At 30.1% G+C, this 15673-nt stretch overlaps 2 protein-coding genes across 3 annotated transcripts; one reads left to right on the top strand and one right to left on the bottom strand.

Moving 5' to 3' along the window:
* Window positions 1-1925: 1925 nt before the first annotated feature.
* Window positions 1926-4028, bottom strand: LOC140182973 (serine/threonine-protein phosphatase 7 long form homolog). Its single transcript, XM_072230959.1, has 5 exons — window positions 3960-4028; window positions 2757-3452; window positions 2575-2661; window positions 2233-2529; window positions 1926-1931 (listed from the first exon to the last, which is right to left on the bottom strand). The coding sequence occupies exons 1-5, from the start codon at window positions 4026-4028 to the stop codon at window positions 1926-1928; spliced, it is 1155 nt and encodes a 384-aa protein (XP_072087060.1).
* Window positions 4029-5171: 1143 nt separating this feature from the next.
* LOC112783958 (probable pectate lyase 5) lies at window positions 5172-14855 on the top strand. 2 transcript variants are annotated; one of them, XM_072229729.1, is made up of 4 exons: window positions 5172-5374; window positions 5547-6287; window positions 8090-8228; window positions 14634-14855. In XM_072229729.1, the coding sequence occupies exons 1-4, from the start codon at window positions 5259-5261 to the stop codon at window positions 14853-14855; spliced, it is 1218 nt and encodes a 405-aa protein (XP_072085830.1). In that variant the 5' UTR covers window positions 5172-5258. The 2 variants fall into 2 exon arrangements, with proteins under 2 accessions (XP_072085830.1, XP_025682832.1); XM_025827047.2 differs by having other exon boundaries at window positions 5172-5365.
* Window positions 14856-15673: the final 818 nt, after the last annotated feature.

Below are 15673 nucleotides of genomic sequence, written 5' to 3' on the forward strand. Positions count from 1 at the left end.
GTAAAATATAACCTACGTTTTGGACAGACACTATAGCAGTGTAAATTTTATTCATATGTCCATTTCATTGCACAACATCAATACTTTTTCCATAACCAAAAAAATCAGCGGTAAGTGTATATCACCCTTATTATTTACGAGCCATAAAGGATACACAAAAGTTTCCTATGGCTCTTAAGTGTTTTGAGAGTGAAAGATGTGAAATGCTGCACCAAATGATTAAGGATTATCAAGAAAGGACATGTTGATGGTAGAATATGTTGCCGTCTCTCTGGTCCATAGGTACCTCTTGAGCTCATAAAATAACACATTAACACCACAAAACTCATTGTGGTTGAAATATTCTAATTCATTTTGTAAAGAACGTTTGATAGTGTATTTTGGTTTTAAATATATTATAATTATCAAATCAGTCGTTTACTATTCATTTCGTTACAAATCAATTTTTATGTCAAATTTTCTGGTCAGAAGTTAATAAATTTAATTGAATCCATTCCTATTATTATTTAAAAAATACATAACTAAGAAAAAATTAAGAACTAATTCAACAACTAAATTTTGTTTTAAATATTAAAGCGTCTCACATGTTTTAAGAACTAATTTGGATACAAAAATACTATTTATACATAAAAAATCAGTTACTAAATTAATTATCATATATTTATATATAATTATATATATAATTTATTTTATTTTAATATATTTTATATTTTAATATATATTTTATATTAGTGATTAATTTTACTATATATTTAGTAGGTCGGATATTATTCCTTATTTATTTGGTTTAATTACACCAAATAATAATAATAATAATAATAATAATAATAATAATAATAATGCATGAATAAAAGGTGGAGACCAAGTATGACAACTATAAATTATTAGAATATGAATATTTCTAGTAATTCCTACTTTTGTTCTACTTTCATGGAATGAAACTTGAAGTAACATCTATCCTTATTCCTGCAAGAAAAATTAAAAAGATAATGTCAAGTAACTAATGATTTTTTTGCACAATATAAAGAATAAATTTTAAAATTGGCTCAATTTAAATAAAACACACTACATTCTAAATTATTCATTTAAATTTTAATATTAGAATAATCATTCACACATTTAATAAATTAAACATCTGATATATCTATTATTCATATTTTTTAATATTTTTTATCGTTTACCTATACTTTTCCAAATTAAAATTAGTTGCTAAGCGTAGCGACTTTATTATTAAAGTAATGTTCTTTTAACAAGCTCCCTCATAGTGTCTGAATTTTGGCTTGAAAGAAGAACCATAGATTCCCCTTAGAGGCAAGCATCTCAGGGCTCATTATTAAATTGCTAATTAAATCCACAAATGAGGGGCATAGTAGTCAACACAGTTTGTTTCAAGAAATGAGAATCTTTCCTGGTTTATACCAAAAGCAAAGCAAAGTTTTGACAACCAAGTCAGTTATTAAATTGATGAAATTAGAAGGGCAATTTATATAAATAAAATGAATGAGAGAAAGTGTTACACAAATACAATATTCTAAAAAGCCAGACGTAAATACAATAAATCTAATTATATGTAATTTGCAACACTCTAATACGGAATTTGAATACACATAATCCGTTATACTCTGTCGCAGATTACGTTAAAAAGCTACAAACACATAAATCGCTACACCCTGTAGTGGTTTATGAACAGATGGGCCCAAAGCGTATTCCACGAGATCCTGTAGTGGATTATAAAGAGAGTGGAACTTTGGAACAAATTCATAAATATCAGTATAATAGTAACAACCCATGATGCAAAATGTACAGGTCATACAAATATACTCGTCATAAGTAATAAGTCGTACAAATATAATAGCCACCAGGTATTAACACTAACACAAAATAAATTACTACATAAGTCATACAAATATAATAGTCACAAGTCATTAACACTAACAGATAATAAATAAGTCATAATTCATACAAATATAACGGTCGGAACTAACATAAGGGGCGCTACTGCTGGTCACCATCATCATCATGCCTCCAAATGGACCAAGTAGGTGCGAGCCTGTGCCACATCGAGTCGGACGCCTAACTCTGGTCACTTGCCGATCTCCGGGTGGAGCATCTTGTAGACCCACTCCCGATCAGTGGCACGTGTACCAATGCGTCGTCTCCACTCCACGCGTCTGTTATCGGGCATATCCGACGCTGGAACTCTAATGGGCGCCTGCGACGACCTCTAAGTACAGCATCCTCCGGAACCTCAACTGGCCTGGGATCTGCGAATGTAATCCCCGGTGACAGAATCCTATGTGCAACACGGTACCACCAGTCCAGGAACTCAGCGGATGGACCAGGATCAGCCACTCTCTGAATACTCAACACAGAGCGAACTCGCTCGTCCCAATGCTCATGCCATGTCCTATAGTAAGTGGAGAACCATCTATCTCCACCCCTGCCGTCCTTATTATGAAGATACTCTATGTTCAGGGTTGGCTCAGGCAGATGTTGTATTCCCCCTAGCTGTGGAAAGATCCTGTCTACCTGATACTACTTAATCACTGCAAAGTATATCAGACTAGTAATTGCCCGCCATAACCGACTGTGCTCCTCAGTTAGTATCTCTGGATGAATGACTGCAAGTACGTCTAGCGAACCATAAGGCTCCCACACAATCTGATAGTGAGGAGACCAGTCAGCATTGTAACAATGTATACAAATAAGTGGGAGAAGAATTAATAAAATATTGAAAATAAAAACAAATGACTTACATCTCGATCACCCAGTCGATCTAATGCCAAGCGATACTGAATAATCTGTTGTTCCTTCCCATCAGACGTGGGTAAATATGTGGCCCATTTGAATGATAGAAATATCACATAAATTTGTAATTTCATATGTAGAACGTTAATAACTTGAAAGAATACGTGTATTAATGAATACCTGGATGCCAACGGAAAAGAAAAAGCGTTAAACCCCTGCGGTCTCAGTGTGGAAAACCGCCAAAAGATCCATGACTGTAGCAACTGTAGGGGCCCGGCTAAGTTGGTGATGTTTCTATTTGCCACCCTACACATGCATCGGTACAACCATGCCAACGCAGCTGTGCCCCAGCTATAGCTGCCTATGTCGTCAAATCTCGCCACAAATGGCAACCACCAAAGGTGGACCCGATTACCACTCTTGTCCATGAACAGTTGTGTCAACAGAAGCATCATAATATATCCATGTGCATATATGCGCACGGTCTCCTCGGAAGCATCAGCCGGTAACACCCTGAACCTCTTATGGAACCATGTGAAGTGGACCGTGTATAACTTTCTCTTATCCGGTGGCGGAAGCTCACCAAATAACTCCTGGAACCACTCCCACGCCGGTCTGGCCCCCTCGATGTGCAGGTGAAAGTCAGTCATGCACCCAGAAACTGGTTGGCCATCCACGGGTAGCCCCAGCTGATATGCCACATCCTAGAGCGTGATAGTACACTCTCCGAACGGCATATGGAAAGTATGGGTCTCAGACCGCCACCTTTCGATAAATGCGTTGACTAGAGGCTCATCCAACCAGAACCAATACGCGTTCAGCCTAGCCAGATGGTACAACCTAGCCCTCTCCAATTAAGGTATGATCCTATCATATAACGGCATATTCTGTTGCCTATGAACGTTATAAATATATCGGGTTGGCGGCATATTCAGAAATAAAGAACACCTGATTAATTTCTAACACTGATATCACCAAACCATAATTTATGTTTCAAGACATAAACTACCTAGGTTTTAAAATTACAAATTTACCATCTACAATTTAAATTTCAAATTCTCTACATTTAAAGTTAAATTTTAAATTTCAAAATTTAATTTTCAAAACCTAAACTAAACTAAGGTTCTATTTTTTTAATTAATAAATAACTTCCTTAAGATTAAATAAAATATACAGATATCATCCAATTGAAAGAGAATAAAGAGACTTACCTCTTCATTGATGGTTCTGGCTACGTGAGCAACGCCGTTGAGCCGGTACAACCGCCTTTCATCTTCCATTGTTCCGCTTAATGGAACTGCTCCAAGAATATCCTCTGCCTTCTCTCTACTTTCTCTCTCTAAGTCCCTATCAAAACTCAACAAATGAAATTCGCTACACCCTCATGCGGTTTTTATAGTGAGCCACTCTCTTCATAATCCGCTACAGGGTCTCGCGGAATACGCTTTGGGCTCATCTGTTCATAAACCGCTTATAGGGTGTAGCAGTTTATGTGTATTTGTAGCTTCTCAATGTAATCCGTGACAGGATGTAGCGAATTACGTGTATTCAGAATCCGCGTTAGAGTGCCGCGGATTACATATAATTAGATTTGTTGCTTTGCGTCTGGTTTTTCAAAATGTTGTATTTGTGTAACACTTTCTCCAATTTATTTTATTTATGTGAATTATCGAAATTTAAAGACTAACTAAATTGAATAATATAATATGTAATAAAATGATATATTTTTTTATAAAATATATCTTTAAAAAAATTAAGTTTTTGAACCGGCTTTTCGAATAGGAAAAAATATCAAATTCAAAAGATCAATTATTGGTTAATTTAGTTGAACCAGTTCAGTCGAGTTCTCAAAATGTTTTTAAATGAATTTTTGTATTTGAAATTAATGATATAAAATAAGAATTAATTTAATTTAAAAAATAATATATAATTTTATTTTATTTTTTTATTTTTTATTTATCATCTAATTTTTTATTACTACCAATACCTGGACCAATGTCATCTGCTCGTTTTGGGCAACCAAAGTTATATTAATATTTAAAGAATAAAAATAACATTTTATATTTCAAGACATCAAATTATTTTAAGAATGGAGATATTTGAGTTTAGTTATAATGTGAATACACGATATTTATAAATAAATTTAATTTTTTTTTTTTATCTATTTCAAACAAAGGATTTGATTTTCAAATTAAATCAATTCCAATTTTATGGGATTCGAAACCCACCTTAAAAAATAATTCCAAAAAATAAAAATAACAAAAGAAAGTATTCAAAAAATTTTAAAAATTGATAACAAGTGACAAATTAAATCGTCAAAAATAGAAAAGCTGAGATAAAATACACAAATTTTATGTGACAAAACGTTTCACCAATTGTATTCGTCCAGTAATAATACTTTCGGGTATTTTATTTTATTTTATTTTTAACTTTGCCCTTTATTTATACTAACTATATAATCTAAACTACTCACTAGCATTCCTCATATTATCATTCCCACGTACACCAATATGGCAGATTGGTTTCTTCTTATGTTCCAGTTCTTGCTTCTTGGCCCAGCTTTAACATCTTCTTCTCCAGTTCAAGATCCTGAATCCGTTGTGCACGAACTACACAAGTATGTTACGCAGTAACTATTCTTTATATTCAACCATTTCACCACATAAACTTATATACCATTCACTTAATTACAATAATAATGGGTTGTTAATTAGTGTATGTGAAACATGAAGCAACATATATAATTTGTTAATATAATGTTAATTTCTTTAATTAATTAATTAATTTTCTCCTTGTAGGATTACCAATGATTCCAGGAGAAATTTGGCATACTTTTCTTGCAGCACAGGTAACCCAATCGACGATTGTTGGAGGTGTGATCCCAATTGGGAAAGAAACCGGAAGCGCCTCGCCGACTGCGCCATTGGCTTCGGGAGGCGCGCAATCGGAGGTAGGGATGGAAAATATTACGTGGTCACTAATCCTAGTGACCACGCAATGGACCCCAAGGCAGGTACTCTAAGACATGCTGTGATCCAAGAAGAGCCCTTATGGATAATCTTCAAGCATGACATGTTTATAAAACTAAAAATGGACCTAATTGTAAATTCTCACAAAACAATTGATGGCAGAGGAGCAAATATTCACATTGGTAGAGGACCCTGCATTGAAATAAGGAATAAGTCCAACATCATAATTCATGGCATACATATCCATGATTGTGTGAGAGGTGGTAGTGGCTATGTTAGGGACTCAAATAGTCATTTCTTTTGGAGATCAAGATCTGATGGAGATGGGGTTTTGATATATGGGAGTAGTTATGTTTGGGTGGACCATTGCTCATTTTCAAATTGCTATGATGGGCTTATTGATGTTGTTCATGGGTCAACGGCTGTTACAATTTCAAATAATTATATGACACACCATAATAAAGTTATGCTTTTAGGACACAGTGATTCCAATGAAGAAGAGGACAAGAATATGCAAGTAACTGTGGCATTCAACCATTTTGGAGAAGGGCTTGGAGGAAGAATGCCAAGGTAATTAATTTAAGTTTGAGTTACGTTGTTACTATATATATATATGCCCGGATTATTTACCATAACTCTACAAAGTCTATGATCTTATCCATTAATATAAAATTACAAATATGTATGTAGATATTATAAAAAGAATAGGACAAGATGATGCTATGTAGAGCATTCATGATGAACTTGAGCCCATAATAATAACGCAACTCCTTAATTTTGTCACACCAAAAGTTTTTTATTTTAACTGCTTAAATTATTTTTTTAGTTTTTATAATTTTTTTATTTATAATTAATTTTTTAAATTTAAAAATTTTAATTAAGTCTCTACATCACTTTTTAATTTATAATTAAATCTTTTTAACAATAAAATTATAAAAATTAACCGAAAATAATTTAACTTTTTAAGTACTACCACTTGTTTTTTTTATTACCTTTCTTGTTTCAATTTAATTATAAAACTATCATATCGTTTTAACTTTAGTAATTTCAACTTTCAAGATTTTCAGAAAGAAAAATAAAACTATAGTGGATATAAACTTTGTGTTATCGTCATACAGTGTTTGCGGCAAAAAATTTTCTTAACTCAGTTCACGCAAGATATTTTCGTAGGTAAATCACACAAACAAATTAAATAAAAATTAATATTATATTAATTTTTTAAAATAAAATATATTATATGCATGTCTTAAGTCTTAATATGAGTTTAATGTAAATTGAATTAATTAAATTTAATTTATGCTCTTTTAACGTACATTCGATTTACTATAGATGCTATATGAATAGTAAATTGAATCTAGTTTATTTAATCTATTATTTTTATAGCATATACATATAAACTAAATTTAGCTGATTTGATTTAGTACTAATACAGATTATTAATTTTAAAACATAAATATTAATAAAAAATATTTTCTATTTAAATTCAAATAAAATATCAAAAATACTAAAACAAATAAATAGTAAATATCAATAATTTATATCAATACTAAATCGAATCAGATAAATTTAATTTATATGTATATGTTGCAAAAATAGTAAATTGAATTAACAAAATTCGATTTATTATTCATATAGTATATATATAGTAAATTGAATCAAATTAATTCGATTTACTAGTATTCCATATAAATCGAATTAGATAGATTCAATTTATATAAAATTAAATATGAATTCAGACATGCATGTAACCATTCTTCATTTAGGATAATTGTATAATATTGAACTACATTTATTTTATCTATGTATTTTATCCTATTTTTGACTTTTTGTATCATTGACATTTTCAATTAATTAAAAATACATGTAACAATATTATAACAATGCGACAGTTTTATTATTAATAATTTTGAAGGAAAAAAAAAACAAAGAAAGCCGGCTAATTGTATGTAATTCGATGTAATAGTTAATTAGTGTGTTTTTTTTTTTATATAAATTTAAAGGTCTGCCGTTAGCCAATGGGTTGCTGCATGCACAAAGCAAGATTCGAACCCCAATACTTGCTTAAGCGGACGAGTGAGCTAACCACTTGACTAACCCAAGTTGGTTGCTGTAAAACAAATTGAAAAATCCAATTTACACATCTAAAAAAATTTTTAATACTAAAATACAAATTTAAGAGCCAAATTTATATATTTAAAGTAAAAAAATAAATTTAACCATTAAATTTGTGATTTTTATATAAAAGAAATACACCATTGGTGGAAAATATTATTAACAACACCAAAATTAAAAAGCGGTTCAACCCCAAACATGTCATATATACTTTGCATTGTAAAAAGAGTCAAAAGTTACCTTGAGGCACAAATTTGCAGGTGCAGGTTTGGGTACTTTCATGTGGTGAATAATTATTATACCCATTGGCAACAGTATGCAATAGGAGGAAGTTCCTCCCCAACTATTTTTAGCCAAGGGAACAGATTTGTTGCTCCTCATGATGTTGATCACAAAGAGGTTAGAGACCATAAACATTGAAGCTGATGTCATTGTTTTATATACAACAGAAGAAATAGTTATTTTTTATTATAAAAGATTTAAGTGTTGACAAAACTAATTATGCATAATTTAAATAAACGATGTGTCCATGAATGATTATATCAATTTAACAGTTCTAACCAAAAGTTAATCTGTAAGATACACCGTTAGTTTTCAATCCTAGCTGGCTATTACTCTTCTTGTGGCAATAATTATCTTTTTGGTAAAATATATTTTTGTTTTTAAAATTTGTTAAAAATTTTAAAAATACTTATAAATTTTATTTGTATTAAATATACTTCTAACAGTTAAATTGTCAAAAAATTTAGGATTAATTCAATAATAATATATGACAACTACTATATCTAGTTTACTTGTGTTAAAGGTTGTTCTTATAAAATTATTATTAAATTAGTTCTAAATTTTTTGAAAAAATTAGTCATTAGAGATATATATTTGATATAAATAAAAAAATTTTGGAACAAAATTAAAACAAAATAAAATTTAAAGATATTTTTAAAACTTTTAACAAACTTCAAAAATAAAAAATATACTTTATCTTTCTATTTATTTTAAAAATTAAAATATTAATAAGTGAAATACAGATCAAACAAACGTTTAGTTATCATTTTTTTTTGAAAGAAAAGCTCAACACATAAAGTGTAGCAAAGAAGACAACAACAAGGATAATCCAAAACAAACAAAGGAATTATAAATAAAGCAAACAAACAATAGTAGATATTTTCTTGTCATTTCCGACATTATCATCAACAACAAAAGAGGTCCGCACCTAACCACTTCTTATACTTGAGAGATGACATGTTTATAATCTTCTCAACCCCTTTTCCTTTATTCTAAAAAATCTTTTTGTTTTTTTCTAATCGGATGTTTCAAATAATCGCACAAAAGTACACCATTCATCTCTTAATCCTCCTTCCTATCTGATATCTCAGTCCAACTTTAAAAATGTTCGTTTAATGTACCTGAACAAGATCATTGTCTACCAACATATGATATTCATGCATTGATGTCCACCATATCTGCCAAAAAAAGTTACAGTCAAGAAATAAGTGGTGAGCATAGTTAATATTTTTGTTACATAAAACACATACAATATCTTCCTGGTTAATAACCCCAAACTGACTCAGTCTCTCTTTTGTATTGACCTTGCCAGTCAAGACAAATCAGACAAACAACTCCACTCTTGATGGAACTAGCCCTTTTCAAATAGTCCTAGTAAAACTGTAGCTTGTTACATCATCCATAATCATTTTCGCCTGCAACACCTGCACAAATGAGTTAGTAGGAAAAAAATACCTTAGTTATCATATTTCCACACAACTCTATCATCTCTGCCATATGCAAGTTTGACCAGCTTTAACGTATCGTGTAACTGGTTCACTAGATCCAACTCCCATTGGAATAGTTTGCGCCTCCATTAGAAGTTCTATATCCAATCTAACCCATCCTAAAACCTACAATCCCCTATGACAGATCTTCTTTAGTTTGTAACTGAGAAGAACCTTGAAAATCGATCTTTGAAAGAACCACCAAGAAGTCAGACATCCTCCAAAAAACGAGTTCTTCTCCCATTACCAACCTTCATAGACAACCCAGTAATCATCTTCTGTCTAACTTGTAGATTCATGAATTGTAATCCTTCCACGGACTCCCGAGCAGGTAATTCCTGAGTGGACAGAAACTCATTTGGATTCAGTTTAGAGGAGTGCTAGGGGGCCAGTAACTTTTGTGTTTTGTAACCATCAATTGGCCATCAATAGTCTTTTTAATGGTGTGAGATTACATCCAATGGTGGGAGATCACTCACTTTTCTTTTGATAGTTAAGTGCTGGTTAGAAAACACAAAAGTTGCTGGCCCCTAGACTTTTTCTTCAGGTTATTATATTAGCAGACCACCTTCTTTCATAATAGATACTCTTCCTTTGAAAAGCGCTACCACCACTGTGTTGCGAACCATTGCATCCTCTACTCCCAACATGCCTATCTTTTTAAGAGCTTGCACCATTTTCCACTTAATTAAAGCCATACTATTTCTCCCATCTTCCTTACCCCTTTCTTTCTTTCAAAAGATTAGAGTGAGAGTGAGTGTGGATTTCACGTGAAGAAGAAAGTGATGAACAAAATAGCTATTTGCAGTCGCTGCTAATCTCAGTGTCTCGAGATTGTTCCCACACCTTCATCATGCGCGAATTTGGACGTCGCTCACTATCACAAGTGCAATCTTGAACTATGGCAGTATCACCACGGAGGAGAAAGACCCAGTGCGATATATTAGCGATTCAATTCTGAAAGGTAAGCACTTGCATAAACTTAGATATTTGAATATTATGGTATGATTCATTATATATGCTGGTTCATTGCTATTTTGAGACTACAGAGTTAAGGTTTGTGTTGTCACTTTTTACAATTCTTTTGATAGTTTTTAAACTATTTTTTTTTTTCTTTTCCCTTTTTCGGTTCAACTAGGTATCCTTTAAAAATCGTACAATATTCAGCCTTTTATTACAATAATTAAAAAAATTAAAACAAACACAACTAAAAATTATGAATAGATTTATTGTCTTTTTAAAATTAAATACACATTCAAAATACAATCTAAAAAAACTAAAATTTAAAATTTAAATTTTAAATTTTTGTTTCAGATTTAATATATTTAATTATTAATATATTATAATTTAAATACATATCTAAAAATCAAATTATTCAAAATTCAAAATTTTGATTTTAAAAATATAAAATAAACCTTAAACTATCAAATTATTAATTAAACTCGTACAAAACACTCAAAGAAGTAGAGAAGTAGATGTGTTACAATTATTTTTTAATGTTTAAATTTAGATTTTAGATTTATGATTTTGGATGTGTTTCAAAAATATTTTCTGTATAACTTCATAATTTTAGATGTGTTACAATTATTTTTTAATGTTTAAATTTAGATTTTAGATTTATGATTTTATATTTTCTGTATAACTTCATAATTTTAGATGTGTTATAATTATTTTTTAATGTTTAAATTTAAATTTTAGATTTATGATTTTGGATGTGTTTTAAAAATATTTTTTGTATAACTTAATATTTTAGATGTGTTACAATTGAAAAAGAAACTACAATTGAAAATATTTTAGTTTATGTATATAATTATATTCGACCATTCATAATTGTATTATTAACATTTATATTGTATTATTAAAGTTGACTGATTTTAGATGTGTTTTAAAAATATTTTGTATAAAATATCATACTATCAGATGTATTATAATCGAAAAATAACAACACAATTTTAAATTAATTGTTGATTATATACTTTATTTGCACAACTTTATTAATAAAATTAAATAAGATCAACCTTGTTCCAATTAAATCAGCAGAGTGTTTTTATATTTAAATTAAAATATAATTAAAAATATTGAACATGATATTTCTTAACAAATTACATAAACACATGTGTGGAAAATAATGATACCTTTCACCAATGCAAAATGAAAGAGTGCTTCAGCTAGAAGGTGGTGATGGTCTTCACCAATGAAGACGAGATGGAGAATTCAGCTGGCAGCGTCCTTTTTGGTTTGGGATTCACTAATGCGTGTGAATATCCCGTAGAATAAGGAATTTAAAAAACTGTATCTGTTACGTGAAGTTACGAAAGTAAAGTAAAGTCACCGTAACTACCAATGAAGTGGGTGGGTTTTAAAATTTAAATTTAAATTAAAATCTAATTATAGATATGTATCTACAAAATAGGAATATATTACACTAAAAAATAATTAAATATTATTTAAATCTGATTAAAGACTGATTAAAGGCTGATTAATATTGTACAACTAGCATTTCTATTTTTTCTTGTGTTGTCACTATGTTCTTTTTTTTTTTTCGCTTTGTCAACGTTTTTTGCATTGAAACTATTTTATTTTTCTATTTGTGTTGTCACTGTTTGAGAGATTAAAAGCTAACAATTTTGTCATTGCTGCGTTGAGACTATATGGGGGGTTTGTGTTGTCACAGTTAGGCTTATTAGGATTAGATGAGATTGTACCAATTAAAAACTAAAAATTGTTATTTATGTGTAGATGGCAACTACTCATATTATCAGGGGCGAAAGTAAGTGTTGGGCAAGGGGGCAATGGCTCCTCAAATTAAAAATTTTAATGTATAAAGATTATTAATTTTTATATTAATCTCCTTTTAATTTTAATTTTTTCTTCTTTTAAAATTATACTTTTATGTTGGCTCCCTCCTAAAAATTACTCTAGCTCCGCCCGTGCATATTATACTTTGTCTCCGTAGGAATATTGGATACACTCTTATCTGTGAGTGTTATGGTCACATATGAGAGTTTACTGTCACGTAGGATTAAAAGCTAACAGCATATCTCACATATTAAGGTTTGGTTAGAATGGTTAAATGGATATAATTATTCATGTATATAATATTTATTTAAAGTATTTTAGTCAATTTTGTTAATATTTAAATTTTTTATAATAAAAAATGACTATTTACTTGATATAGTATCTTTATCTGATTAATAACAATTAATTGCATTTGTCATTATTATATTTTAGCTATTAATTAATTTTTCAATAAAATTATTAGTCATATAAAATATACATTAAAATATTAAATACACATTAAAAATAAATAAAAATATATCTTATATTTTTTATATACACATAATATTTTTTTTTAATTTTTAAAGCGTGTAAATTGATTACTTTATCTTTCTCAAATATAAAGATCGATCATACTCGTAACATTTCATCAATTGTGATGAAAAACCACACCTGCTTCACAAAATTTAAGATATTACAGTTCATATTTAAAGAACTTGTGGAGACAATTTTATTAGCAGGTAATTTTTTTAGAAAAATGATTTTTTTTTTACAAAAATACTATTTGTACACTAAAATTAACCACTAAAATCAGTCACCAATATATATTTGCGTATAAATATATGTGTAGTTTAATTTATTTTCAATGTGTATTTGTATTCTAACATGTATTTTATGCTGATAGCTGATTTTAGTGGCTGATTTTAGTATACACGTAGCATAATTTTTTTCTTTTTTATTGTTTGTAAGACTCTTGACCACTTAAAAAAGGCGAGAGAAAAGAGTTTACAGCCTTTCAACTAATACAAAACAAAAACTCAAGACAAGTATAAAATCCAAAAGTATTAACAACATAAAAACAAAAAGCTAAGCTTAAAACCAGACCAATCGCAAGTAAAACCTCAGAAACACAAAGGGAAAGGGAAACTAATACAATTTGAGTCAGCAGCAAAAAGTCTCCATCTGTAAAGGTAGCAAAACTCTCTTTGTGTCACTAGTTGAAGTCTTATAGGACCCACTTGCTGAAGCAAATTTGTCAATTTATTTCTCTGGAAGTTCAATCTCCATAAGTTGTCCCCACACTTCTTATACCAATTTAGTTTTAATCACCAGTTGGTCTAAAGATGTCAAAGATTCTTCAAGCACAATTTGTATAAGCATCTCCGGTTCATTGACAAGAGCCTTTAACTCTTTAACATGTATCATGAAATTCACATGCAGCGCCAATAGAATATTTTCAGAATTTAAAATATATCCCAACTGTCATACAAAATCCTTTGTTGTTGAGGCACTCCCATTCTTTTCAGGGAAATAAAATCTCCTTCCAAGCCTCATCCACTAAGGTTATCTAATTTTGAATAATAATCTTTTGATTTCTAACTTTTTAAGTTATATATTCAAATGATTGCCATTTTCTTTTACCACATTTGACATTTTCATGGTCACACCAAAATTCAAAGAACTCTCACTCCCCTCGGATTCACCCACTTAAAAAGTTTTAAACCACAAGATAGAAACATAATCACAATGTAAAAACAAATGATTCCCGTCCTCCTCCTCTAAGCCACACAACGTAAGGTTATTTGATTTCCAGCCAAAATATTTATACTGACAAATCTCTTCATAGTGTTCAACTTGTCTAGAACCACCAAGTCATGTGTCTTCCCAAAAATTGTATTAAAGAAATTATCTTTTTGAATATTTTTTATGCGTTTCTTTAATAAAATTTTTTTATGGTATAAAAGATAATTTTTTTTTTATCTTTTCTCCATTCTTATTATCACTTTTAATACTAAAGGTACAAGATATGATGTGTCTACAAAAGTGGTGTATATAATAACATTACTCGTTTGCATATAAGCCGAAGTTTAATGATAAATTGTGCTAGTTTTGAAAAAAAAAATCACCATCATGAATATTCAAATGATAGATTGAAACATTTTTTAAAAGGATTTTGTTCACATGGTAAAATTTGGGGACTAGAGTGCAATTAACGCATTGATAAAAGAACTGAATGTGCATATATGAATGATTTCAGGTTACGAAACACTTTGGTTCATCAAAAGATGAGTGGAAGAGATGGAATTGGAGATCTGAAGGGGATTTAATGTTGAATGGTGCCTTCTTCACAGAATCTGGAGATGGAGCACCTTTCTTTTATGAGAAGGCATCAAGCATGGAAGGAAGACCAGCCATGTTAGTGACTTTAATGACAGCAGGAGCTGGAGCACTTGCTTGCAAAAATGGACAACTCTGCTAGATTGCTATGTTGTTGCTTTTTTGGGCACTTAGGAACTGTTGTGAAATTAAGAACAGTAACTGTAAAATGAATACTAAGGAACATCTAAAATAGTTAATTTTGGGCACTTAGGTAATTCAACTACTTCCTATTAGAGTATTCGCAGTGTAGTGCGGTTTGATTCGGTTTAAAAAAAAAAAAAAACTTATCTGATCCCATTAAAAAAATTTAACAAAAATGCTATACAATTAATTTTTTTAATTAAGTTCAATTAAATCAAATTTATGTCCCTTGGTATGTTCTCCCTCTTCTTCTACTTTCTTTATCATCATTATTATCGTCGTCATTATCATTCCCTTCTTTTATTTTCTTCTCTTCCTCCTTCTTTTTTTTTTCATTTGATTTTTTTTCTTTTTTCTTTTTCTTTCTCCTCATTCTTCATTATCAACATCACCATCATCTTCTTTTTCTTCCTTTTCTTAATTGAATATCACACAATTAGTTTAACAATAACAAAAGTACATCATTTAATTATAAATGATACATGAATTTTGTTTGAATGACAGAAAAAATCTTCGAAGTACTACAAATCTAGAATCTTGACTCACTCAACCAACAAAATACATTGAAATATATTTTAGATTCAAAAGACACATCAAATTATTACAAATGATACAAGAATAGCTAGATCTCTCATATATAGTTCAATATCATGCCATCAATTCAATGATAACAAAAACATATCATTTTGTTAGGAATGACACAAGAATTTTTTATAAATAACATAAGAAGTCTCTAAAGAACCACAAGTCTAAAATCTTAACTCACTCAACGAACAA

The sequence above is a fragment of the Arachis hypogaea genome, chromosome 20, assembly GCF_003086295.3.
Source record: "Arachis hypogaea cultivar Tifrunner chromosome 20, arahy.Tifrunner.gnm2.J5K5, whole genome shotgun sequence".
NCBI classification, from domain to species: domain Eukaryota; kingdom Viridiplantae; phylum Streptophyta; class Magnoliopsida; order Fabales; family Fabaceae; genus Arachis; species Arachis hypogaea.

What these genes read in the sequence shown, in the direction of transcription:
- LOC140182973 (XM_072230959.1), bottom strand. Translation starts at nt 4,028, where the DNA reads ATGGAAGATGAAAGGCGGTTGTACCGGCTCAACGGCGTTGCTCACGTA. An exon ending in CCAGAACCATCAATGAAGAG is followed by an intron (nt 3,453 to 3,959) that starts GTAAGTCTCTTT and finishes ATCACGCTCTAG; the next exon opens with GATGTGGCATATCAGCTGGG. An exon ending in AGCACAGTCGGTTATGGCGG is followed by an intron (nt 2,530 to 2,574) that starts GCAATTACTAGT and finishes AAGTAGTATCAG; the next exon opens with GTAGACAGGATCTTTCCACA.
- LOC112783958 (XM_072229729.1), top strand. Translation starts at nt 5,259, where the DNA reads ATGGCAGATTGGTTTCTTCTTATGTTCCAGTTCTTGCTTCTTGGCCCA. An exon ending in GAACTACACAAGTATGTTAC is followed by an intron (nt 5,375 to 5,546) that starts GCAGTAACTATT and finishes TTCTCCTTGTAG; the next exon opens with GATTACCAATGATTCCAGGA. An exon ending in ATGATGTTGATCACAAAGAG is followed by an intron (nt 8,229 to 14,633) that starts GTTAGAGACCAT and finishes GAATGATTTCAG; the next exon opens with GTTACGAAACACTTTGGTTC.